Genomic DNA, 27,178 nt, shown 5'->3' with positions numbered 1-27,178 from the left:
CAGCTGCGCGCGTAGCTCCACCTTTTGGTGGGTTAGGGTACGGTACGGCCATAATAGCGTACTAAACCGAACCGTACCACTCAGTGGAAACGGGCCACAACTGTGGTGTTTTGGTGACTGTCGCTTTAAATGCAAATGAGATTTGAGAAGAGGCGGAGCATTTTGATCAAGTCTGATTATAACAAACACCATTCATTCATGTTGAGCATTAGAGGCTGGAGACAGTCACACACTGCTGGGGTGAACCCCTGACACACGTCATCCCTGCATCACAGCTGCCCTTCAGAGGAGTGCTGTCAATCTACTGGTGAAGTTTGGCATGTTGTTGAACCCTGATGATCTGACAGATATAATGAACAGCACACTCTGCTCCTCTTCCTCCTCTTCCTCCTGCAGGTGTGTGCGGTTCTGCTGTCCCCGGAGCCGGATGAGCGAGGCTGCCACCCGCTGGACGGACAGATGCTCTGCAGGACCTGCCACAGCGCCCTGATCCACTGAACACACTGCACTGAGAGAACACACACACACACACACACACACAGCACATGGCAGACACTATTACTCTTCATGTGTGTCTCAGACCGGTCTGCTGTTTACAGGGTTTTTTTGTTCCTCTGTTCAATCATTCATTCTCTTTCAGCTGAGTCTCTTTATTAATCAGGGGTCACCACAACGGAATGAACCGCCAACTATTCCAGCATATGTTTTACGCAGCGGATACCCTTCCAGCCGCAACCCATCACTGGGAAACACCCATACACACTCATTCACACACACTATGGCTAATTCAGCTGATCAGTTCCCCTGCACCACATGTCTTTTTGGGCCCACGCCAACACGGGGAGAAAGCACAATATTATGTTGCCGTATTTAAATAAAGATATAAACGCTGAGCAACTGTGTCTCTTACTGAACTAGAGCTCATTTTCAGCCCTCACACACACATCTATCCATCTGAAATTTCACATATATTCTGAGATCTACTTTCAACCCCAGAATGGATGTTTTAAGAATCCCTGAATTAAAACAAAGATGATGTGAAAGAGCTGAACTCTGTCAGAGATACGCCTCTCGCACACCGGACGAGCTGCTGCACGTGTTCAGACTATTCCACCGTCACATGTCACATGTGTGTTTACCTACATCATTCATTCATTTTCTTGTCGGCTTAGTCCCTTTATTAATCCGGGGTCGCCACAGCGGAATGAACCGCCAACTTATCCAGCAGATTTTTATGCTTCCAGCCGCAACCCATCTCTGGGAAACACCTACAAAATTTTGAAGCCAATTAGTTGTTTAAATTAGTATTAGTTTTAAATGTGTTAGTTTTAAATGTATGCTTACAAAACACACACACACTATTTTAATCCAAATGTTCAAAATATATTTCACCAACTCAAGTTTATTTTGACAGGAATTTACTTTCCTAAAGCTGCACATTACTGCAAACGCTGAGAGGATTAGTTACCATCGCTTCACTAGTTACTAATAACTTTAATGAACTAGCGACTGATAGCTTTCAACAGTTCACGTTATTATACAGCGGATGTCAGAATTATTCACCCCCTCTTAGATTTTCTTTTCTTTTTTAAATATTTCCCAGATGATGTTGAACAGGTTGAGGAAATGTTCACAGTGTGTCTGATAATGTCTGTTCTTCTGGAGAAAGTCTGATTTGTTTTATTTCGGCTAGAATAAAAGCAGTTTTTAATGGTTTAAACAGCATTTTAAGCTCAATATTATCCTTTAAGCTATTTTTGTTGCCGATCGTCTCCAGAATAAACCATCATTATACAATAACTTGCCTAATTACCCTAATTACCCTAGTGAAGCCTTTACATGCCACTGTAAGCTGAACACTAGTGTCTTGAAGAATATCTAGTCTAATATTATTTACTGTCATCATGACAAAGAGAGAATAAATCAGTTATTAGAGATGAGTTATTAACACTATTATGATTAGACATGTGTTGGAGAAATCTGCTCTCTGATAAACAAATTAGGGAACAAAGTAAACAGGGGGGTGAATAATTCTGAGTTCAGCTGTGTACAGTGCTCAGCATATACGAGCGCACCGCATTTTGAAAATGAATATTGTCCTCCATTTCTCAGTGATTATGACTAAAATATACTGGTGTGCCTGAACAGAATAGATTGATTAAACAGATATATTTATTACAATAATATTTTAGTCACAGAACAACTTTAGAAATGCAAAGATAATACATTTAAATATTGCACATTTACAAACTACAACATTCCAGCAAACTCTCTCTCTCTCTCTCTCTCTCTCTCTCTCTCTCTATATATATATATATATATATATATAAATGTTCTGTTTCTCTTGATTTTTGCTATTTCTGATAATGTAATTTCATTTTGAACCATTAATGTAAGTTATTTAATTAGATGAGCTCCTGATTTGGCCTCAGTACTGAGCAATGTAATGAATATGCTCAGATATAATATTGTAGATGTCCCTGTAGACAGTATTAATGTAAAAGAGAGTACTCGTATATGCTGAGCACTGTGTGAAGTGTGTTTGTGTGTGAGGTGTGTGTTGTGCTGGACGTCCTCTTCCACAACCCTAACCTTGAGCTGATCACATACAATGTGTTTAAGGTCATATCTGGCCGAGACAGCAGAGATGGTGATCATCGGTACACTGCAGAAACACTTTACTTTGATTTTTCATCTTATTTCTGGTCCAAATATCCACAAACCCTTAAATCCAGAAGCATTTTCTAGACAAACTAAACATATTGTGCTGTTTTAAGAAGTAATCCGCCAAAATGAAGAGAGTTTTCCTTAAATGAAGCGAAATAATCTGCCAGTGTGATGAGCAGAACCACACGCTGAAAGGAAAAACAAGATTATTTTGCTTGATTTAAGGAAAAACTCTTAATTTTGGCGTATTGCTTCTTGAAACAGCTCAATATGTTTTGCTTGTCTAGAAAATGCTTCTGGATTTAAGTATCTGGAGATATTTGGACTAGAAACAAGATGTAAATCTAAGTAAAAGCATTTCAGCAGTAGTGTCAGACTCCTCTAAGCAACACTAGTTTTAGCATTAGCTGGATGTGAAGACTCTCTGAGTACACTGTTATGAACTCTTCTCCTAAATATGAGAGTTATTATGAGTTATTCGTCAAAGGCTGCTGCTGCACAGACATCTGCTGAGGTGTCGCAGAGTGGCGGGGCCGCGCAGGGTTGCAGTGCGCGCCCCCTGAGGGTTCCATTGCGCGTTCCCTCACGCGCACGCGCACGGCCGCGAGATCTTTTTCCTCACACGAGCTAGCAGTGGATTTTACCTCACGGCCGGAGATTAAACGACGCGAAAGCGCCTATGTGCATGAACGGGACACGGTCGACGCAGGATGGTTCGGGAAACCAGACACCTTTGGGTGGGGAATTTACCCGAACATGTTCGCGAGGAGAAGATTGTGGAGCATTTTAAACGGTGAGTTACACAAGAAGCGGAGCTGCGCGCGCAGAGACTCGGCCTCGCGCAGACACAAACAGCCGGAGCGCGCGACGCGGAAAAACGGACGAAAACTGCGCATAAAAACGATTAAAACCGCCGCGGCGGAGCGTCAAAACACGACGGAAGGCGGAAAAACAGCGCTCGACGGTCTGCGGTGGTCCCGATAGCTCGCTGGCGGCAGGAGTTACCCAGTTAGCTTCCTCGCGGGTCAGTAGTTGTAGCTCGGCGGGTTAGTTGCTCAAATCTGCGATAATTTCCACAGAAAACCTCCGCTTCACGATCACGCTACAGCTCCGCGGCACCGACGGTGTTTACCGCGCGTTTGAGCGCGAGAACAGCGGACGCTAGCCGTGTGCGTGCTCGGTTAGCTCTCTGCTAACGGGCTCACCGGTTCAACAGCAGGAACCGATCCTCAAACTTGACGGAGGAGAACGAACTTCGCGCTGCAGCGGAGATCCTCGCGCCGGCGTCTCGTTTCTGCGCGGAACTGTGGGAAAACGCGTCGCGAAGTTAACGGTGAGGTCGCAGCGCTAATCACACGTCTGAGCGCGAATGAGCCGTGCGGTTATTCTGTGAAGCGAGCTCTTCAGTAAACTGGTGCTCGTCTCCATCACCACCGTTCATCTGGGGTCAGCTCAGTTTAACTACAGCTGCTGTGTTGGCTTGTTGATGTTGTAGTAAGACAGTGTTTTCATAAGGGCTGGATGTTCCTTTTTAATCGCAGGCTGCACTGTCAGCTGTCAAACATCAACTCGGTTCATCTTCAGTTCTGTAGCGCTTTTACAGTGTAGATGGTGTCAGAGCTAGGCATGGGGCGATACCACCGTCTTCAAGCTAGACAGCGGTTTGGAAAACGAGATAAATTTAATTCTTTAACTTGTGCAGAAACCTGTGCTTTTAAACTCAATGAAGATCGCAGAAATCACTGATTTATTTGAATAATAAAGCCTGACGTGTTTACTGCTCCAAAACATCACAAATCTTTCAAAAAACAGAATATATTGTTTTCAAAGGAGATAAAAGTCTTAGTTTTGTGCCCAGACATTTAAAAAGAATAAATGCTAGAGCAGTGAGCACAACACCGTGATATTTTTATCCCAGGTTATCAAACCGTCACAATCTTATTCTGGCCCAGTCTAGTCAAAGCAGCTTCACACAGAAGAGTATAGTGCATTGAAACGGTGTCAGTCCAGTTATCAGAGTTGAGCTTCAGAACACACACACACACACACACACACACACACACACTTATGTTTTGTTGTATGTTGTGTGGTTTACAGCGTTTCTCTTTCCTCCGCAGGTTTGGCCGTGTGGAGAGCGTCAAGGTCCTGCGCAAGCGCGGCTCTGAGGGTGGCGTCGCTGCCTTCGTGGATTTCGTCGACATTAAAAGCGCTCAGAAGGCGCACAATGCGGTCAACAAAATGGGGGACAGGGACCTCCGCACCGACTACAACGAGCCGGGGTCCGTGCCCAGCGCCGTGCGGGGTCTGGAGGACGCGACCCCCTCCAGCAGTCACACAAGGGAGGTTGCGGGATTCTCGAGGGCCACTGTGGGGCCGGTGTACGGGCCTCCGGTGTCTCTCCACACCAGAGAGGGGCGCTATGAACGCAGACTAGACGGGTAAGTGGACGCAGGCTCCCTCTGCGCTACAGGGGGACTGTGGTGTCAGATACAGGGGTTGAGGTGGGGTTAAACAGTGCTGATTGCTAAGACCAGATTCTAGAGCTCCTCTGCGCTCTCTGAGGCCTGACTTCCTGCACACGGAATTATTAATCCTTCTCTGTGGTGTAAGATTGAGTGGATTAGATGGGTGTGTTCAAAATGTGGGATTACTGTGTGAGCCATAGCCCTCGTCGGAGTTGGATATTACCCACGTGGAGAATATCCCGGTCCGTTTGGATTTTACGGTGGCTGGTGGAGATGTAACGGGTGAGTTTGGATATTAGGCCAGATCTGGGATGTTACGACCCTTTGGACGGCGCGGTCTTGGAAGTATGCGCCGATGACGGATTAAACGCAAGATTTTAAGTCGGAGAGTAGATACGAGGTACCGCGAGCCTTTCTGTCCCCTCTCATTGCCTTGCACGATTCTCCCATCACTCATTGGTCATTGTGCTAACTGTGTGTCATGCTCCGCGTGGATGTGTATCACCGCTGTGGATTTAGGAGCCGCTGGACGCCCGGTGTCAGGTCATCATCTCCATCCTCCTGTCACCGCTCTTAGAGAGGGATATGATCAATCGAGCGAATGAATGAACAAACAAACAAACAAACAAACGCCGCTGTAGTGTGGATATTCCCGAAGCTCCGAAGACCAGAAGACGTCTCGGAAAGATCTGCCTGAATGTTGGATCTAAGCTCACGGTGGATTAGCAGATCGAGCGCCAGGCGTTTGCTGGATTAGCTGATCTCGGTGGATGTAGAAGAGCTTGCTAAAGCCATCCCACCACTGCCGTTCAGAGGAACTAAAGGTGCTGGAATTACGTTTTCCCTCTTGTTTTTGGTCCCGCAGAGCTGTTTTTGTGTGCGGATTATCCTCGCGTCTCCAGTGGAAAGCTATATTTTTCTCTCTTTTGTTTTAGGACAGTTTGTTTTTATAGTTGTTCCTGTATTATCGTAAACTCTCGGGCGGCGTGTGGATGGACGAAGAGCCTTTTTGCACTGTGGGATTCAGGACTTGTCTGTTTTTCCCCGAGCACCACTTTCCGCCATCAGCGTTTTTGGCTCACACAAAATTCCTCCTATATTGTATTGGGAATATGTAGGGTCAGTTACTGCTCTGAAAAGGTTGGTATTGCCCTGCCTTACGCCTCTCTGTGCTTTCTCTCTCTAACCCAGACATGCATCCTGTTCTGTACTAACCCTAGAGCCTTGTGTTAGTGTTCACCCTCTGTCTGTCCAGAGCTCTCCATCTTCAGTTCTGTCTGATTCCCCTCAGTGTTCAGAGCCAGTTAGCGAGCATGGTTCATTCAGTCAGATTAAACGCTGGTCAGCTGTACTGACGCTGGATAGACACACTGCATGACCCGTGTAGTCGGTGCTAGCGCCTCAGCGTAGCTCAGACTCGTGTGCTTGTTAAACTGGCCGCTAGATTGTGGAGGCGCGTGTGTTGAGATGCAGTGTTAGCGGTGTGGCGTGGTTCTAAGCGTGTGTGTTCCTCCTCTCTGTGGTGTCTCTCTCTGTCTCTCTCACAGCAGCAGCTCGGACAGCCGGGAGCGGGCGTACGACCACAGCCCATACGGACACCATGAGCGCAGCGCTTCCTTCGACCGGCCACGCCACTACAACGCCGAGTACTACCGGGACCGCTCTCTGTTTGCGTCTGGGGTCAGCTCCAGCCCGGCCGCTAGCACCATCAGCAGTGGCTTCGACGCACCGGAGGCTCACTTCGAGTCTCGCATTCGTGACTCTTTCACCCTGTCCAGCTCTGCTCGCCGTGACCCATACCGGGACGACAGGGGCCGGCGGGCGGACCGGACATACCATCACCATCGACGGAGCCGGTCCTCACACTCCTCGCAGTCGCGGCACCCGTCTCCCCAGCGGAGCACAGGACAGACCCCGAAAGCTGCCCATTCACCCAAGAGGTCAGCCCTGTCCCCCAGCCGTGGCCCGCCGTCACGCTCCCGCAGCCAGTCCTCAAGCTCCGACTCGGTCAGCAGCACCAGCAGCACCGGCAGCGGCAGGTACAGCACACACATCCACAGAGTCCACATGACATGCTGGAGCGAGGGGTTCGTAGCATTAGCCATATAGCTATGAAAGCTCAGGAGACCCATGATGTCCAGTAATGCCGAGTTCAGACTGTAGTAGTAGTCGTCGTGTCACAGATAGACTGCTGGATGTTCAGATTAGTCTTGTCACAGATGTGTTCACACTGCAGGACTATCTGGGCTGGCGTTCTGTCGCTGCTTTGTTTACACTGTAGGATGGATCGGCGACAGGGGCTTTCACACTGCATGACTTTACAATAGGAAGAATCGCCGACAACTTTGTCCAAACTACATCTCACAGCCAAAAACACGTCTAATATCTTTTGTTATTAACTACATAATGAGAAACAAGCCTTTAATGGGGTAGAACATCTACATATTTACTCACCTGGGGTGGAAGGGAATTAGCAATCTCTCCTCAACTTTCGGTTTTAACTTTCTGTATGAAACGTCAAACAGACACGAGTGCTCCTGTCAGACATACACTAGTTTTCCTCCAGTTCATGGGTCCAAATAAACTAAAATGAGGGCTTTAACTTCTCCCCCAACCTCCCGCTGGCCTGCAGGTACACACACACACACACACACACACACACACACACACACACACAGTAGTGAATGCTGCTCTCTGATTGGCTGTTGGTGATCGCTGATGTTATTCTCATTCCACACGGCAGGGTTTGTATGGGCGACGGCTTTAGATATTCAGCACGCCAAATATCTCACAGGCTTCGGCGACTCATCGGAATATTCTCATATATTGTCCGTGATGTGTGAAATTCGAACACTGTGTGATTGTTACTCGCGTGCAGGAGCACCGATTTGCCTGTGATCTCAGGCATTTGTCGTCGATTTCCTAAAACCTGTCGGCGAGCCAAAATCAGGCTCAAATCCTGCAATCGGCATTAGTCTGTCCCTGATAACACAGATAACACCTGCAGTAGACCTGAGGCCTGAAACCCATTCTCATCATTAATAACGTCACCTCAGTTGTAAGTGAGTGTTCAGTGTGAGCTGTGTTCACGTTAATCTTGTGGTGTGAATGTCAGCATACTACATGCCATGACTCCTGTGCAGTGAGCATTGTCACTCTCCCTCATTAGTGCATTAGCCTAGAGCGCCATCTACACTTAAACAGCAGCCTAGAGCGCTGTCTCCTGTTAAGCACTAGCCTTACATTTACAGCATTGTGGAACAGTGAACATGTCAGACTAAATAATTCAAATAAATTCTCTGTCTTCATTAGTTTAAAAGATTTTTTTACACCTAGAAAAGGCATCTTTGAATATAAAGTAAGCAACTGATCTGTATTCTGGGAAATACATTCTGTTTTGCTGCACGGTTGTTGTGAAAGTTTTAAAACTTCGTGTATAAAAGTGCCCTCATACCATCAGACATATTTAAATAAGTGTTTCTCTCGCGTGCACACAGCCTGCTTACCTTAACAGACGACAGAAATGAGGCGTGAGGGACAGTCTATATGCCTGCAGCTTCCATCTTTACTCAGAACAGCATTCAGTATTCTCTTTTGCCACGAAGTACAGCGAGAAGCAGCTCATACAGGCACATCTGCTGGACATTTTATAGAGGAGTGTAAATATTAAATTAAATGTGTTCAGATGAAGAAAATAATGAAGGAAAATCAGTTGATCATGTTACAATGGCAGCTAATATGTGTGTGTTTTTACACATTTATTCACACACACGTTTGCATTACTGAGAGCAGGACAGAGGCAGGCTGCACTGGTGAGCAGGATCTTCATTATATCGTTTAATTAAAATAAATGATCAACAAATGGATCTGTCTCGACAGCCTTTACAACTGAAGGAACTATCCACACACACTATGAACTCCCAATTAGAAAAACACTATAAACACTATTCATGAAAATACCTAAATAACAGACACACACAAATGCCCAACACAAGCGAGCTGCGCTCCAGACCAGATCAGCTGGAGGATGAGTAAATGAGCTCAAGTGTGTGCTGTAGCTGATGTGTTTTAGGTGGTAGAATAAAACGTGAAAGTATCTTGAGTTGAACCCATTGAATTTGGGATGAGGGAACCGGAACTGCTAAATGCTAACTTGCCTCCGCAGTTTTGCATACAAATTGACGTCATAGTTCCTCCACCCTATAGACGCTTCTGCTGTAACTTGAGTGTCTAAAGACTGTCCAGTATTCCACTGCAACATAGAGCCATGGTGATAAATGACATTAATTCAATTCAATTCAATTCAATTCAACTGTTTATTGTCATGTGCACAGTAAGGAAACACGTCTCCCTGTACAATGAGATTCTTACTTTGCCGTCCACAGTGAAGTCATACACACAACATACACATCATACACAACATACACATAAATACACATATACACACAGAAGTGACTGAAGTATGATTATAAAATGTAAGTATATAAATATCTATGAAAGTAAACAATATATAAACCTGATTTGAGTAATGAAACCGATGTAAACAATGTACAGTGTTTTTTTTTTTTTTTTAATTAGCATGCAATAACCGGTTTGGATTTATTACTGAACCAATACCAAATTGTCTGCGTCTGCATCGCAGTGCACTGAGGAAACACTTTAATTTAGACAAGGGATGCACCAGTCGTAATACTTGGATCGGATATCGGTTTGCTACCGTATATTTTTGCTGGATCGGGTATCGGCCTGCTGGTACTGATCCAAATCTGATCGATATTCTGTGTCATTTATAAGCCAACAAAGGCCATGAAGGTAGCCTATAATAAGGCACTAAACAGTTGTCCCGTAGGCTGCTATATCCTGAATGTCATTTTACAGTGTAATGTGAAGCACAGATGAATATTCACATGCTTAAACTCATGTTCAGTTCAGCACTTCCCGCCACTGCGCCTGTCAATCATTCTCTATTCATCCACAATACGAGCTGCATGTGGCGTTCAGGACAACACCAAACACTAACCGAGAGCTCCTGATAGTTTGTTCCCTTTAATATCAGTAATCGGTGGAGAAATGCGTTTAGTTCTGCTGTAAATGGCTTCATTTTGAGTTGCAGTTTGCTGTTTCTAAATCATGTTGCGCTCCGTAAGATTATTCACACAATGAGTTTCTGTTCTCTCATCTCTCCCACTGATTTTATTCTTCTCGGGGAAAAGCCTGGCTCATTGTGCTCAAAGTAGCATCTGACGACCCGCCACGTATGAATTGTCACATACAGAAAATAATTTAGCCTAATGTAGGCTACACTGACGCTGAGAATATTTCACTGTCATTTTATATATTAATATGTAATTTAACAGAGCTGTCTGTAGAGGACCTAGTTTTGAACTTCACCTCAAGTATTCTTGTTGATTTTGTAAATAACTGACCAACACAAACTGAAATAACCAACAAATTATAGCAAATTTTCAGACCAATAATAAGTGTTCAGACATGCTTTCAGTTTCTCCATCTCTCTCATGGCGAGTTCAGGCGAGGGAGTGTTTTATTAAGTAAAACTGACCTCAGATGGTTTAGTTTACTCTGCTTCAAACCTGCAGGAGAATATCAGGCTTTGCTAAAGGGCAGATTATTTTACCAATGATTAGGGTCAATAATGGCAGCCCAGTACAGATTACAAAGAAAAATCTTAATATTAAAAAGGAAACATCAGCTGGAGCACAACAGATCAGATTAATGTCATAATGAATGCTCTAATAATAGTTATAGCGAGCATCATGTTTAGATTGAGCCGTCTGTCATATACAGCAGGCCTGTAGGTCTGTTATTTTACTGAAGAAGAGGTGTTATTAGAGTTTATCACCAGAACTATAGAAACTGCATCATGTTAATAATAACCGGCACAGTATCGTGACCGGATCTGTATCGGTCCATACTCAGAATTATGGTAGTGAGATCAGATCATTTACACTAGAATGGTATCGGTGCATCCATAATTTTGACACCCCTAACTGTGAATGTTTGCTAAAATTAAATGTTTTGTCTGCAATGGGGAAAAGGTTGCTGTTTTTACCCAGCCATTATAAAGAACACAGAGCAGCAATCACAATACAACGAAACAGTGGAGGTTTATCCTACTGTCAGAATCTCACACCACACACTCATATATATATATATATATATATAAATATACACATATATATCTATATAGTTATCAGATGATGAGAGGACCAATATTGTGATATGATGATGTTGTTGTTGTATCTCTCAGCCCTATCATGATATAATTTCTGAGAAATGTTCCTCATTGCCCATCTCTATCGTGATGACGTTGAGTGTGTGTTGTGTAGTTTGTGATGTGTGTCTGTTGTGTTCCGGCAGCAGTGATTCCAACAGCAGCTCCAGCGAAGGGTCTCGAGCGCGCTCAGTGCAGTCCACGGCGACACACGCTCCTCCTGCTAATACTGCGCTAACACTGGACAACGATGAGCCGCGCAGGAGCTTCGGCATCAGAGTCCAGAACCTGCCCACACGCTCCACAGGTGAACCACACACACACACACACACACTGCTCTGCTCATCATACACTGCAGTACTGCACAAGATAAATGCTGAAAACATTGGCCAGAGCGGCGATCCTCCTGCTGAGAATGCACCACAGTGTTGTGTCTGTATCCCAGTGCCCTGATTAGTTGCCCAGTGTGTCTCACCTGGTTGCCTAATGACAGCTTAGTTTCCCAGAGTTTTCCAGTGCATCATCAACATTAGACTCTACACACAACATTAGCGATTGACATCTGAGCAGTTGTTCGGGTTGACCTGCTGTAAATTGGTGTAAATGTGGACATGCGTGTTCTCTCTGAGTCTGGGGGGTTGAGAGAGTCTTCAGGTCGAGCTATTTTCAGAAACACACTCGCAAATACTTGATCAGTTCCAGCATATATGGGTTTCTATTAGAGCTGCACAATATATGGTTTCAGCATTGATGTCGCGGCGTGATCATTCACAGTGTTTTTGAGGCCTGTGACTGTAAGAGGATTTTAAAAGCATTTCGGCATCATAAACTGCACTATTTGTTACTTTAACAGCAAATAATTTAGTTTAATTATTCACAAAGTAATCTATTTAGAGGATTTGTAATAAAATTATAATATTTAGAAGTAATTTATCACACAACGCAGTATTATTGTACATTTGGTTGTTTAATTTCTCTCAGTGAATACAGTTAAGACTCTTCAGAAAAACTATATATACATATATATGTGTGTGTTTGTAGAATATTATATAATATTATGCTGCAGCTCTCTCCTACACAATCAGAATATATCAATATTGCAATGCGTGTATCCTCAGTAGTCGCATCGCAGGATTATTTGTGCAGCCCCAATATTTAATTATCAAGCGTATTTTACTTTATTTTTAGGCACAGTTCACCCAAAAATGATAATTACCATCGTCATATTTTTCCCCATGATGACCGGCAAATAATTAAACAAAAGTTGTAAATGATGAACATGTTGTGCAAGCGGCACGCACGTGAACAGCGCACATTTTCCAGCCGCACTTAGTTGAAATCATCGGAACTTCTCTGAATGCCGCGAGCGCACTGCGATTCATGCACGTAGAAGTAACCTATCTGCTTCACACTTTATGAAATATACACATCACAGTAACGGCAGACACACACAGCGCACTCAAACACTGCAGCGCTCTTTACTTCTCTCCATACACTCGCATCAGAGCTGCAGCAGGATTTGTCCGGTTGGCATCCTCTGAGGAAACGCAGTGTGGAGATTGTAAATGTAAAAGGCTGTAAGGATGTCGCCAGAGTGGCTTTTTGGTTTCTTTTCTTGCGCATCCCAGTCACAAGCCCCCCATCTGACGAGTTTTAGTATAGTGGGTCATGCAGTCATCCAGCTTCACTATCTGCAATGCTGCAGTGTGTATTTGAGTAATGACGACTGGTTCCGGTTTGCTCAGGTTTGGGCATCATAATTTGTGTTGTTGACAGAGTTTGAGCTTTACTGTATTATTATTATTCACACCTAAACGTTTGCTTCGATTGTTCAGTGTTTATGCTTTACTATTGCGCATACTTTAACATTTATTCATCAAGTCTCTTTAGCACTTATGTTCATTTTATTATAAAGAGATATTCAGATATTTTAGTTTTTTGATTATTAACTATATTTGCCGTGGTAATGTTGGCAAATTAAAATAAAATGGGTGAATAAAAATCATAATACTCTTAAATATGTTAAATAATATTCAGTAATTATTATCGATGTTGAATGATATGAAACCTCGTGATCATTTTTGCAATATCGCCCAGCGCTAATTAGAGAGACAAACGTAAAATTTTAAGTGAAATAATTAAACAATATACAATCTTCTTAATTTACGACAAAAATAAGCAAATTAAATAGACAAGTTTGAACACTGTTGATGACAATAAAGTTGTTTAACCGCAACAGTGAATTTTTGATGGCAGAATAATCTTTATAGAGAAAATAGATGTATTTATTTTTTCCTTAACAAATAGTTTTGTGATGGGAAAGTACCCCTAACCTTCTGACTGCAGTTGTTTTGTGATGACAGCAGTCGTTTATACGTGAATTCAGAATACTGCAGGAATAATAGAGCAGATCTACAGGTTCCAGTTTTGAACACTGCCATCTTCACAGTGCTGTTTACATAAGCATGTACGTGTAAGCGTGTAAAGGTGTGTGTTTTCTCTCTGTGCAGACACCAGCCTGAAGGACGGGCTGTTCCACGAGTTTAAGAAGTACGGGAAGGTGACGTCGGTGCAGATCCACGGTGCGTCGGAGGAGCGCTACGGCCTGGTGTTCTTCCGGCAGCAGGAGGACCAGGAGAAGGCGCTCAGCGTGTCCAAGGGGAAGCTGTTCTTCGGGATGCTGATCGAGGTCACGGCCTGGAACGGCCCCGGTGCGTGTTTTCTTCTATTGCTTGCGCTGCAACTGCAGTGGCGCTCATGCTAACCTGTGTTTCTGAACAGAGACGGAGAGCGAGAATGAGTTTCGGCCTCTGGACGGACGCATCGATGAGTTCCACCCGAAGGCCACACGCACACTGTTCATCGGGAACCTGGAGAAGACCACCAACTACCAGCAGCTGCTCGACGTCTTCCAGCGCTTCGGAGAGATTGTGGTGAGCTGCGCTATTGTTCATTACAACCAGCGTGCCACAGCCATACCACCCTGCTGCACAGAGCAGTTACTCACTGAGCCCGGTCAGTGTCTGGATGGGGGAGCACATGGGAACACTAGGCTGCTGTTGGCAGTGGTGTTAGTGAGGTCAGCAGGGGGCGCTCAACCTGCGCTCTGTGTGAGTCCTAATGCCCCACTATAGTGAAGGAGACTCTACACTGTCAGTGAGTGCCGTCTCTCAGATGAGATGTTAAACCGAGCTCCTGAAAAATCTCATGGCACTTCTGGAAAAGGGTAGGGGTGTAACCCCGGTGTCCTGGACAAACTCCCTCCATCAGCCCTTACCCATCATGCCCTCTCAATCATCCCCAACCACTGAACTGGCTCTATCACGGTCTCTCCACTCCCCCTATAGCTGGTGTGTGGTGAAGCCCTGGCGCTGTTGTCCTGTGGCTGCCGGAGCATCATCCCAGTGGAGCTGCACACTGGTGCTGGTCATTACCCCCTCAAAGTGCTTTGGGTGTACGGCCATACACGATACATGCGCTATATATACACACACACATTACAGTACATTGCAAAAATAACATCTTAGGCCTTAAAGTAGGGCTGCACAATATATGGTTTTACCATCGATATCTCACCGTGTGCATCCACAATAGCCAATCGCAGGATCTGCAGTGTCAGGTCAGGGTTATATTCGACCAGCAGCCACAGTTAGGGTTAGGGGAGTTGCTAGTGGAGTAATTGTAATCGTTATACAATCCATCAGAAGGCAAACAGAAGCTCATCTTGAAATGCGTTTATAGTTTATCCCAAAAATAATTCCCTGATTTACTGTCAGTCTAAGAAAAGTGCTCAGAAGATGTAAAGGCCAATGCAACTAGGCTCAGCATCCTCCTCTATTCCTAACTGTATAGTTATCCAGAAGGTGTAAGGGCAGTCACTGTGTGAGCATTCGCAAATGATGTTTAGGAGCCATTAATTGCATCTTTACACAAGCAGACGACAGAGAGTTGTTTCCGTGCGCCTGAATGCTGCTAGACTCTCTGACCACAGTGAGGCACTGATCATTTCATATGCGTCTTTGCTCTGCTGTAGGGGTGTCCAAGGTTGGTCCTGGAGGGCCGGTGTCCTGCTGACTTTAACTCCAATTTTCTTCAACACACCTGCCTGGACGTTTCTAGTGTACCTAGTTAAGAGCTTGATTAGCTTGTTCTGGTGTGTTTGATAAGGGTTGGAGCTAAACTCTCCCGGACACTGAACCTCCAGGACTGAGTGTGGACACCCCTGCTCTACTGTATTCATCAATTATTGTCATTATTGTATTAGATTTTATGCAGATATACACACCTCCCCAATCAATCTAAAATGGTGAAGCCTTTCCAAACTGAGCTGTTCATTTCATCTGGTGAAATTGTGCTCAGTATCGCCATGCCAGTGTTATCCAGTATCCTGCAGCCCTCCCTTAAAGTCTGTAATATTGACTTGTTGGTCTTGAATCATTCTTAAAGTGTCCCTGCAAAGCTGTGCAATAAGGCTGACACCCCCCAGTCACCAGCTCCCTTTAACAGATGCTTGATTTATTAGCTGCATGTATTAATGAGGACAGCACTGACATGTTGGAGTCTACTGTGTCCTCAGTCCTGACATTGCGTCACTATGGCTTTCCGACTGGATGTGCTCATTTTTGACTTAAAAACCCCCAATAGTGTTTCCCATCACCACTCTTGATGAAGATTTCCTTTCTCTTTCCTCCTTATTTCAGGATATCGACATCAAGCGTGTCAACGGAGTTCCCCAGTATGCCTTCGTGCAGTACTCGGACATCGCCAGTGTGTGCAAAGCTATCAAGAAGATGGACGGAGAGTATCTGGGCACTAACAGACTGAAGGTGTGTGTGTGTGTGTTAATGTAGTGTGTGTTTGTGTGTGTGTTGATGTGTGATTATGGAACAGTAATAATTGTGAAAGCACTACCCGTATAAGCTTAACCTGTTGTTGTGTTGTGTGCAGCTGGGCTTTGGGAAGAGTATGCCGACGGCGTGTGTGTGGTTGGATGGTCTGACGTCTAATATCACAGAGCAGTACCTGACGCGACACTTCTGCCGTTATGGCCCCGTGGTGAAGGTATGTGTGTTGATGCAGTGTGTGTGTTTGTGTGTGTGTGTGTGTGCGCGCGCGCGCGTGTCTGACCGAGCACTGGCCTCTGCACAGGTGGTGTTCGACAGGCTGAAAGGGATGGCGCTCGTCCTCTACAACAACACTGACTTCGCTCAAGCTGCAGTTCGAGAAACCAAAGGGTGGAAGATCGGAGGAAACAAGATTAAGGTATGGAAGGTTTAAATTTTAAGCTATGGCTGTGATGTAGTGTGTGCCTAATATTTTGTGTCGCATGGTCCTTCAGAAATCAATGTAATATGGTTATGTTCTGTTCTCTGGTAGTATTTTAAATGAATAATAAAGTGTGTATGAACAATAAAACTCATCAGTTAATGTTCTTGTTTCTTATTTCAGGTTGATTTTGCCAGTCAGGAGAGTCAGATGGCCTTCTACCGCTCTATGCAGGCGTCAGGGCAGGACATCCGGGACTTCTATGATATTCCGTCAGACAGGAGGTGAGGGCTGCATCTAGTGGGAAATTAGTTTGTTTATTGCCAAGCAGTTTGACTGCATCATGTCTGCATTATTTCTTTGTTTTGTCAGAGATGAGAGGAGAACTCCGTATCACGACTTCCCAGCGGAGCGGGCATACTACGAGAACGTAAGGACTCCCGGAATATATGCCGATGACCCCCGTCGAGAATATGCTGGTCGCAGTCGTGAACGGTACACAGAGTTGGATCACTACCAAGGAGACCACTTCGATCCCCGCTATCACGAGGACCATCGCGAATACAGAGACTACAGGGACCCGTTTGAGGCCATCACCAAGTACAGCTACATCCAGCGGGAGCGGGAACGGGAGCGTGAGCGGGAGCGATTCGAGACGGATCGGGGACGATGGAGCCCGTCTCATCAGCGGAGGGCTTTAACTCCATCTGCTTCACCCTCACCGTCTGAGCGAGTGGCTCGAGAAGCCGAGAGACGAGTGTACAGACGCTCCTCTGAGAGATCTGGAAGCTGCAGCTCACTTTCGCCACCCCCGGCTCCCTTCGACAAACCTGAGAAATCACCAGTGGAGTTCAAATCGGAAGGACTGGAGCGAGAGGTGGAGCCGAGTGAGGGCGAGCGAGTGAGTGGCGCAGAGAAAAAGAGAGGTCGGCGCAAAGAGAAGGCAGAGAGAGAGAAAGGAGAGAAAACCAAGCAGAGAAGAGGCAGAGCCCAGTCTCCCAGCATACCTCTGTCTGAGGCCGAGAAGGAGGCCAGTCTGGATTTGGGTTCAGGGAAACTGAAAGGTTCAGACGTGGATAGCCTAGAAAGACCGAAGCATAAAGCGGACAAGGAGAAAGAGCCATCCCCTACAGACCATGTGATTCGCCTTGAGTCGCAAAAAGGAGAGCGACTTGAACAGAGTAAGAGTGAGTCTTTGGACAGGGACGGCAAAGGAAAGACTAAGAAAAATTTAAAAGCAGACTCTGGAAGCGACGGCAGGGATTCCCTTGTAGATTCTGATAGACTAGAAGCAAGAAAAAGGCGATTCGGTGATCCCAGCGGAAAAGCTATTGTAGTTAAACGGGGGCGTATAGAGGAGGAGCCCGGTTTTGGAATAAGCCAAACTGCTGACTTTGCCACAAATATGGGATTTGCAAAAGATCCAGAGATAGACATGAAAGCAGAGAAGGAGGCCCAAAAAAGAGAACACTCCAAATCTAGGAGTGCTTCTCATTATGGTCAAAGGGAAGAGGTGGACAGCATGAAAGGGTCATCTCTGGGTCCATTATCACGCCTAGCCGAGTTGCCTGAGGTGAACATCTTAGACTCAAAATCTCACCCTGGGCCAAGTGCATCTAGGCGATTTTCCAATGACGAGAAAGATGGCAAGCTAAGGGATGAATATCTGGAAAACATCGACCTTTCTCAGAGTTACCGCAAACAGATGGAGCAGAACAGAAGGCTTCGGCAGCAGCTGAAGGTGCCTGATAAACCTGGAAAGCCAGAAACTCCTCAAGGTGCAGATGCAGAGGATCTGGAGCACCGTAGCCTTGTGCATGAGGTTGGCAAGCCTCCGCAGGATGTAACTGATAATTCCCCTCCAACTAAGACCAAGAAACAAGAGACCTTTGATATGGAAATGATCGCCAAGAGGGAAAGGATTTATCGAACTGTCCGGCAAAAGAGTGAAGACCCTGAGTGGAATAACACTAGCTCTCCCAGGTTTCAGCATGTCCTCCAGCAAAGAGAGGATGAATATGCAGACCCACGTACTCAAGTGGGTGTGAGAGATGTAAAAGAGTGTTTAAGACCTGAAGATAACACTCAGTCAGATCTGGAGATTGCCAATAAAAGGATGCAAATGCCACAGATGTCAAAGATGAGTACATCTCTACAAGATGAGCAGCATAGGCGCTGGGAGACTCGACTAAAGCAAGACTTGTTACCAGACTTTATACAGGGTTCTGAAAAAAGACGTCTCAATCGCAAGTACCTGGATTATGAACTCTGGCCTGATTTAGAACCAGGTGAGGTACGTTCTGACTCAGAAGAGGATCGTGAGAATAAACCCAGCTCTCCTGCACCCTCCACTTCTGTGACCTTCTCTGGGCGGCATCGTGCCGACAGATTGTCAGAGTCCAAGTTAACACTGTTAGAGAGGAACAAATTCCGTTCCTTTGCAGATGATCAGACAATCACACCTGATACCAAGGCTTTGCTAGAGCGTGCAAAGTCTTTGTCATCCTCAAGGGAAGACAACTGGTCTTTGCTTGATTATGATTCACATTTTGCCAGTTTCAGAAGTAGAAAGGACACAGAAAAGGTTGAGGCGACACCACGACCGACTCCCTCATGGTACATGAGAAAGAAAAAAATGCGAAGTGAGTCTGATGATAAAATAGAAGATCGGAAAGAAGATCCAAAGCCTGAAGAACAGGAGAGGAGAGAATTGTTTGCATCACGTTTTTTGTATAGTTCAATTTTTGAGCAGGATTCAAGGCGTCTCCAGCATCTGGAAAGAAAGCATGAAGACCCTGAACATGGTGCTGGATATCCATACTCTCAGCAAGGCCCAGCAGATGGGCAGCCTGACCCAGAACCAGTTGTGCTTTTTCATAGCCGCTTTTTGGAGCTAACAAGGTTACAGCAACAGAAGAATAAAGAACAAAGTCATCCAGATTCCAAGCAAGAAGAAAGTATAAATGCAAACAGTAGGAATAAAACACCAGAGCAAGAACAGGCAACACATCAGCAAAATTCTACAGAACATAACATCCATCACAGTGAGATCAAATCAATCACTCCTGTTCAAGTCCTTCAGACTAGTCCTGTTCCAGCTCCTCAAATATCACCGCCTGTTTTAGTGGCCAAAGAATCCCTGCCACCTGTGGAAGCAGAATGTGTAGATACTCCTGCCTATAATTCGCTTGATTCGTCTGTGAAAGAGGAAGATAGAGAGCATGAGCAGCCCTTAGTTCTCCCATTACAGCCTTTGATTGAGAAACCCTTAGAATCCAGCTCTTCTGAATGCCAAGATTCTAAGATCCCAGTCGAGGACATTACACTGAAATCCGATGTCTCTGAAAGTGCTCATAGCACCAATAAAGAGGTTGCAGAGCAGCTCTCAAGCACTGAAACTCCAACCAGTAATGCAAAACCTGAATCTGAGTCTCCAGTGAAATGTGCTGAGTCTCCTAGCCCCCTCTCACATGTATCTGCAGAACAAGAAAAAGATCCAGAGCCTGCTGTTGCCGAGGCTGAACCTAACAATACAGAGGATCAGAAATGTGCTGATAATAATCCAGTTGAAGAAGCGGTGTCTCCACCTCCAAAGTCAAGAAGTAAGAAGACTAAAGCCACACCTTCCACAACAGTCACTGCAACTCTCCCTGCTACTCCAGACAAGCAAAGCACTCGCAAAAGTGAGCGCATTGACAAGGAAAAGATGAAACGTTCATCTTCTCCAAGGGGAGAGGCATCCAAGCCCGTACCTGATTCAAAGTCATTAAGTAAGTCTCCTGTGCACAGTGCGGAGATGGAGCAAGGTACAGAGCAAAACTCACCGCCAGGGAGGGCAAGACGAAGGAATGTACGATCTGTCTATGCTACACCAATTGATGATGACTCTGTTTCACAAGCTACTAAAGATGCTGAGCCACCTCGCGGTGCACGGAAACGTGGTGTAGACAGAGATGTGGGTTCTGATGTAGAGCCGGTTACTCGACCACACACCACGAAACGGGGACGCCCACCCAAGAATCGACAACCACCAGAGGATGTACCAGCTGGAAAAAGTGAACGGTCAAAATCAACTCTGTCAAAGGAGTTGGATGGGAGCGAGAAAAGCAATGAGGGAACAATCAAAGTGGGTAAAGGCAAAATTTCACCCCTCCCACAAAAAGGAGCAAGTCCAGGAAACATATCAGTATCTGGAATTGGGAAAAAAGGCGACAACATTGAGAAAATAGCAGAAAGTTCCAAACCAGTAACTGAGGAAAACTCTCTGGTTCTTAAAAACCTTCGAATCAGGCTTGATGTGACGGAAGTAAAGGCAATTCTTCAAACCAGTGAAGATGAGCCTGGAACTGAAGATTCTCCCAAAAAGAGCTCACCTGGTGTATCTTCAAAGAATGATGAGACGCTAGTAACCAAACTTGAAAATGATGCTGTGAATGATGTTGATAGTGAAAAGCAGTCTTTACCTCCTGAACCACAAGTTATGGAGCCACACGCCACTTCACGGTCCCAAGAGCTGGAGCTTGAGCAAGCTGTCGAGCATATTGCAAAGCTGACAGAAGATGCTTCTATCCAATTCAAAAGTAACTTGCCAAAGGCACCACGTTCGTCTGCAACAGAACCAGAGCATGACTCAGAAGAAGAAAAGCCTTCAATTCCATCTAATGAAAAAGAGCTTGCTGATGCTATAGATTCCATTACTTCAGAAGACACCGCTTGTAGCCTGCCACAAGAGCAAATATTAAGTTCTGTTGTAGATTCAGATCCTGATATGCAGGCTCTTGAGTCTGGTTCAAAAGTAACTGAAGCTTGTGTGAGCACAGCAGTTGTTCAAGAGGAGACCATAACCACTCCTAGGAAAGGATGTAAAGGTAGAGCAAAAGCTCCAAAAAAAGGCAGAGGCCAAAAGGGTGCTGGAAGCAAAAAGGAACCTGTCAAAGATACAGCTATTGATGCTGAAAAAATGAGTGTAAAATCACCTGAATCAGTCCCTTTAGATCTTCCAATCGTCACCGAAAGATCACCAGTCAGTATAGCTGATGCTAGTTTAACTAATGCTGACATTCCAAATGAACCAGAGTCCCCTCTTATGACCGAGACAAATGTCCCAAAATCATCTCTCGCCATCAGCAAAAGCCCAACATCATCCAAATACCAGTCTTATTCCTACAAAAATACATCTCCCGCTCTATCTCCAACAAGAACTTGTCTCAAGAATTTGTCTTCATATCCAAGCAGGCCTACTGTTTCTCCAACAGATCGTTTAAATCAGCAGAAAGATGCTGGGGTCCTCTCACCTTCACTGAGCTCTGCAGCCCCTACGGAGAGCCCAAACTTGCACTCAGACACCCCTTTTCATGATGCCAGCTCAGGTGATTTGTGTAAAGTCCTTCCAAAGCCTAGAACTGCCCCAGTGTTGGAAATTGGCCCTACACCTGGAAACATTCATGCTGTTTCTATAAGGGACAGTAACGTTACACCAGATGTGGTTACCAGCAAAAGTGCTCCTCAAGATAATAGGCAATCCTCTGTTTCAGCCCAACCTGTTGTTCGACAGCCTGCTTCTATACCATCTCCAGAGATAAAACCAATCTACAGTGAGAAGTCAGTGATTTCAGTTATTGCTTCCACTCCTACTTCTGTCATCAGTCGAGTTTGCAATCCCCTTGACTCAGAGGAGAAGCCAAGTTCTCAAACTGGAAACCCCTTTCTTGAGAAACAACCTCCCAAACAGATTTACCAGCCAAGTTTGGAGGAAAGCAGTATTTGTCATGGTCCAACAGTTGGGGAGGATGCTAGTCGCTATATTACAGAGAGCACACCTTTGAGCACAGGCTCCAGCACAGGACTCCGGGTTCAGACATCAGAAGGTGTGGTGGTGCTGAGTCATTCTGGCCAGAAAATGGAGGGGCCACAGCGAATAAGTGCCAAAATCAGCCAGATCCCACCTGCTAGTCCAATGGACATGGAGTCACAGCAACTAGTGTCCATGCACCCAATCAAGCAGGAACTTTACAGTGCTTCTTCCCAGCCACCATCAACAAAATACCCACTTGCATCAGAGCATGGACATTCGATAAAACCACAAGGCAATATCTCCACTATAAAGCAAGAGTCTGCTCTTGACAAATCCGAGTCTCTTTACTCTTCAGTTCAAAGCGGAGTAGTTAAAATATTGCAACAAACTCCGGGCACATCACAAGTCATGAGTTACCATCCTGCAGAATACCCCATAGTCATGAAGCATCCCAAGAAGGGAGATAATCCTGAGTCTCTTGGCATGGAGGGTGGGAAGCCTGCCTGGGTTCCAACTATGAGTCCTACTTTAAGTCCACATCTTCCCTCAGCAACCAGTAATCATGTAGGGTTCATTACGGGCACATCAAAGCAGGAGCCGCGATCTCCCAGGAAGTCTGGTCACCCTCATTCTTCTTTTGCCAAAGTGTCATCTCCTATCGGCTCTTCGTCTCCTAAAGGTGTGTCTATGGTCCTTCCGCCTGGACTACCTCTGTCCCAGTATGTTTCCACTGTGCACCACTCTGAGCAGTCAGTGATCATGCCGCCACACAATGCTCACGGTAGCATCGGAAGGATGTCGCCACACCGCGTCGGCCCAATGGGACACATTCCTCAGGGTGACGTGAGAGTAAACACTCCTCCTCTATCTATGATGAACTATGCCATTCGCTCCGAGAGCCTGACCTCCTCCTGGGCTCCTGGCCAGCAGCGTCCCACATCTCCCCAAGCCGTAGCTAACAGGGAAATGGTCCTGAAGGTCAATCAAGCCACTGCAAGAAGCCATGACGGAGGGGAAGAAGAGGCCAGACGTTACCATGCAACTCACGGAAGGCCAACGGCGGCTCACTTGAAACCAGAATCCATACCAGCAGAATATCGCGAAGCTCTCCACAGTAGTTTACAGCTCGACCGATTCAACATGTCACAGAGAGACATGAGAGTTCTTCTGCACCACCAGCAGACCGACCGCCCTGCGGCAGAACTACACCAGGGGCACCTGTCCGACACCCTGCCTGCCGCCTCCACACCAACCAGCATGGCGGCATCGCTCTCCCCTCGCCCACACCTGCTGGCGAAAGCCACATCTGAGAAGGAGCCCTTGAAGATCTCTGAGCTGAAGAGACCTCTGTCTCCTCCGGGGAAGGAGGGCATGCTGGCTATCCGTACTGCAATGCCACACATGGCCTCCCCTCAGAGAGTCCAGCTGCTGCCCGCAGGAGCAGGGCCGTCTTTCCCTGAATATCCAGCCCTGTACACAAACCTACGGCCTGCCCATGGTCAGTTTGCTGACAGTTCTCCAATGGGGATTAGCCAGCCTGCGCTCAGCATCACACCCACACAGGTGAGGTTTCACATGCTTGATCTTGATTTAAATGTGCCCTCATTTAGAGCTGTGCTAATGCCGGTTTCTTATTTCTCTTTACACAAAGGGTGTCCAGGAGCCAGAGTCCAGTCAGGCACAAGCTGAATCTAAAGTAGAGCTAGCTTCACATCAGCCAGTGAACATGGTGCAGCTTCTGACGGTAAGTCTCTAGACCAGGGTAAACAGACTTGGTCCTGGAGGGCCGACGTCATGCAGAGTTTAGCTCCAACCCTAATCAAACACGCCTGAACAAGCTAATCAGGCTATACTTGAAACTTCCAGCCAGGTGTGCTGAGGTAAGTTGGAGCTAAACTCTGCCGGACATTAGCCCTCCAGGACCGAGATATGTGACTGCATCTCTAGACCCAAGGCTGATGAGTTCAGCTTAACCCAGAGTATGAAATTGTTTTCTAACCTTGTTCTCGCTCCACAGAAATACCCTATTGTATGGCAAGGCCTGCTGGCGCTGAAGAACGATACGGCAGCAGTTCAACTGCACTTCTTGTGTGGAAATAAAGCTCTTGGTCTGCGTTCTCTGCCTCTGCCCGAGAGCGGAGGAATCCTGCGCATCGTCCAGAGAATGCGTCTGGAGGCGCAGCAACTGGAGGGAGTCGCTCGCAGGATGACGGTATGTGGTGTGGAGGCGCAGCTTCACTATACAGAGATGAGTTTGTCACTTTAGACACCCCTGGTGTAACACGCATGACAGACCATAATATAATCTGAAATGTATTGATTGTTTGAGTCCAGTGTTGAGTGGCTAGCTTTCCCCACGATCCTGACTCACAAATACATTTTAAATAAGTACATTTAGATGGTAATGATGTGTGTGTGTGTGTGTGTGTGTGTATGTGTGTGTGTGTGTGTGTGTGTGTGTGTGTGGGTGTGTGTGTGTGTGTGTGTGTGTGTGTGTGTGTGTGTGTGTGTGTGTGTGTGTGTGTGTGTGTGTGTGTGTGTGTGTGTGTGTTTCTGCAGGGTGAGAGTGATTTCTGTCTGCTGCTGGCGATGCCCTGTGGTCTGGACCAGGAGGATGTGCTGAACCAGACGCAGGCGCTCAAATCTGCCTTCATTAATTACCTGCAGGCCAAGCTGGCAGCGGGCATCATCAACGTGCCCAACCCCGGCTCTAATCAGGTACAACACACACACACACTACACTTAACCACAACAGTGCATCCTACTCGCCGTGTTGCTTCGTTTGTAAGCTTTCCCCGTTCTCTACATCAGTTTGAACAGCTCATTTCTCTTCTCCATGATGACAGCGCACAGTATTAGACTAGATACTCTTCAGGACACCAGGGTTCAGCTTCCTGACATTGAAAGGCTTCTCTAGGGTAATTAGGCAACTCATTCAACAACAGTGGTTTGCTTGAAAAGATCTTAAAGTTATTGACTACTGATATTAATATTGTTTTAATATTTAGTGTTATAGGAAATACAGTGAAAGCGGTCATTGTGCTGGTAAACGTCGCTTGGGAAATATCTGACTAAAGAAATAAAGTGTTAGCGGAGGACGAGTCGTTTTCCTGCACTAGTAATTGAACTAAACTACTTTCTGAAATACTCGTGCTGCATGAATACGCTCATCTGCTCTTCCACTGTCTTTAGTTTAAGCGTGTGATGCTGCAGTTGTACTGCTGTGCATTTTCACTGGTGTTTTTTTGTAAAGTCGCTGTTTTCTAAATAACTGACTGTTCAATGTCCACCTTTGCACTTTATTTTGAAGCTTCTGTTTATCTTTTATTTCTCTCTGTTAAAATAAAATATCCTGCTTCAACATTAGTGACATAAACATTTACGCAAAACTCTTAATGCAAATGTAATCCAGAAGTACTAAAGAAATAAACACAAAGGTAATCTTAAATCTAATTCAAATCTGTGATCTACAAAGAAGCACAAAAGTGATCTACAGTGCAAATCTTATCTAACTGTAATCTAAGAATATTCTGCAAAAGTAATCCAAATGTAATCTACTACAGTAATCTAAAGGTAGTCTGTTATCTACAAAAGAGCACATATGTAAGCTAAATGTAATCAAAAACTAATCTGTTTAAATTACTTTTGTACTACAAAACAAATCACTACAAAAGTACTATAAATGCAATCTACAACATTAATTTAAATGTAATCCAAAAAATAAAGTACTTAACATTTAAATGACTTTTGTAGATTACTTTGATTAGTTAGATTACATGTGTGCTCTTTTGTAGATAACCTGGATTACATGTGCTCTTTTGTAGATAACTGTTGGATTAGTTTTGCAGATTACTTTTGGATTACATTTATATTACTCTTGTAGATTGCATTTTGATTACTTTTGTAAATGTTATCTAACTGTAATCAAAGTAATCTACTAAAGTAGTATAAATGCAATCCTAAAGTAATTTAAGTGTAATCCAAAAAGTACTCCACAAATGTAATCTAACTGTAATCAAACAATCTACAAAAGTATTCTCAAAAGTAAAAAAGTACTCTACAAAAGTAATCTAAATGTAATCCACAAGTACTTTACATCAGTCCACTTTGTACAGTGTTTGGATTACTTCTGTAATGTAAATGTAATCCAATAGTAATATACTAAATAATTTAAATGTAGTCCAGAAATAATTGACAAAAGTAATCTAAAAGTAATCGAGAAAGCATCACAGATGTAATGTGAGTATAATTCAGGAGTAATCGTCTGAAAGTAGTCCAGAAGTCCTCTACACAAGTAATCTAGATGTATCGTGGATTGTAGCTGTGATGATGCAGTGATGTGCGCTGCTGATGCTAACGCTAGCCTGTGTTCTCCGCAGCCGGCGTTCGTCCTGCAGATTTTCCCGCCGTGTGAGTTTTCGGAGAGTCACCTGTCCCGCCTGGCTCCGGATCTGCTCAGCCAGATCTCCAGCATCTCCCCTCACCTGATGATCGTCATCACCTCCGTCTGAACTGTACCTGTGTGTGTGTGTGTGTGTGTGTGTGTGTGTGTGAGAGTGTGTGTTTTTAACCGCAGCGGTGCCCGCAGACGCACTGATCATGGAGGACTGTACATATTTTAAATATTTAAAGGTTTGCGGCGGCCGGACGAGCGGAGACGGACTGATGCGCAATGATGAACTGTAAATACTGCGGCCGCTGCGTCAGGCGGCACTTCACACTTTCTTACTCAAATAAACAAAAATGACCAGAAAA

At 45.2% G+C, this 27,178-nt stretch overlaps 4 protein-coding genes and 1 long non-coding RNA gene across 11 annotated transcripts in view; 2 read left to right on the top strand and 3 right to left on the bottom strand.

Moving 5' to 3' along the window:
- Positions 1-1,720, top strand: part of fblim1 (filamin binding LIM protein 1) — an 8,062-nt gene extending 6,342 nt beyond the window's left edge. Inside the window, 1 exon segment of the mRNA NM_001077303.2 lies at positions 397-1,720. Within this exon segment, the coding sequence (NP_001070771.2) occupies positions 397-498 (102 nt within the window). The 3' untranslated portion in view covers positions 499-1,720.
- Positions 1-27,178, bottom strand: part of zgc:112334 — a gene marked incomplete at its 3' end in the record, with an annotated part of 817,035 nt that overhangs the window by 695,845 nt on the left and 94,012 nt on the right.
- prkar2ab (protein kinase, cAMP-dependent, regulatory, type II, alpha, B) overlaps positions 1-27,178 on the bottom strand; it is a 773,085-nt gene that overhangs the window by 695,843 nt on the left and 50,064 nt on the right.
- On the bottom strand, positions 630-4,034 carry LOC147831402 (uncharacterized). The gene is made up of 2 exons (XR_015521683.1): positions 3,873-4,034; positions 630-1,268 (listed from the first exon to the last, which is right to left on the bottom strand). It is a non-coding gene; the product is annotated as an uncharacterized LOC147831402 (long non-coding RNA).
- On the top strand, positions 3,273-27,178 carry si:ch1073-335m2.2. 7 transcript variants are annotated; one of them, XM_087303303.1, is made up of 15 exons: positions 3,273-3,460; positions 4,785-5,105; positions 6,683-7,171; positions 11,514-11,671; positions 13,875-14,075; positions 14,146-14,297; positions 16,065-16,190; positions 16,312-16,425; positions 16,513-16,626; positions 16,813-16,913; positions 17,002-23,986; positions 24,075-24,167; positions 24,441-24,635; positions 24,983-25,141; positions 26,803-27,178. In XM_087303303.1, the coding sequence occupies exons 1-15, from the start codon at positions 3,378-3,380 to the stop codon at positions 26,932-26,934; spliced, it is 9,423 nt and encodes a 3,140-aa protein (XP_087159429.1). In that variant the 5' UTR covers positions 3,273-3,377; the 3' UTR covers positions 26,935-27,178. The 7 variants fall into 7 exon arrangements, with proteins under 7 accessions (XP_087159429.1, XP_087159428.1, XP_087159427.1 ...); XM_087303302.1 differs by having other exon boundaries at positions 11,511-11,671; XM_087303301.1 differs by having other exon boundaries at positions 6,680-7,171.

Source organism: Danio rerio, chromosome 22, assembly GCF_052040795.2.
Source record: "Danio rerio strain M-AB ecotype USA chromosome 22, GRCz13ab, whole genome shotgun sequence".
NCBI lineage: Eukaryota > Metazoa > Chordata > Actinopteri > Cypriniformes > Danionidae > Danio > Danio rerio.
Note: the sequence above shows the minus strand (reverse complement) of the source record. Positions and strands in the feature narration are given on the sequence as shown.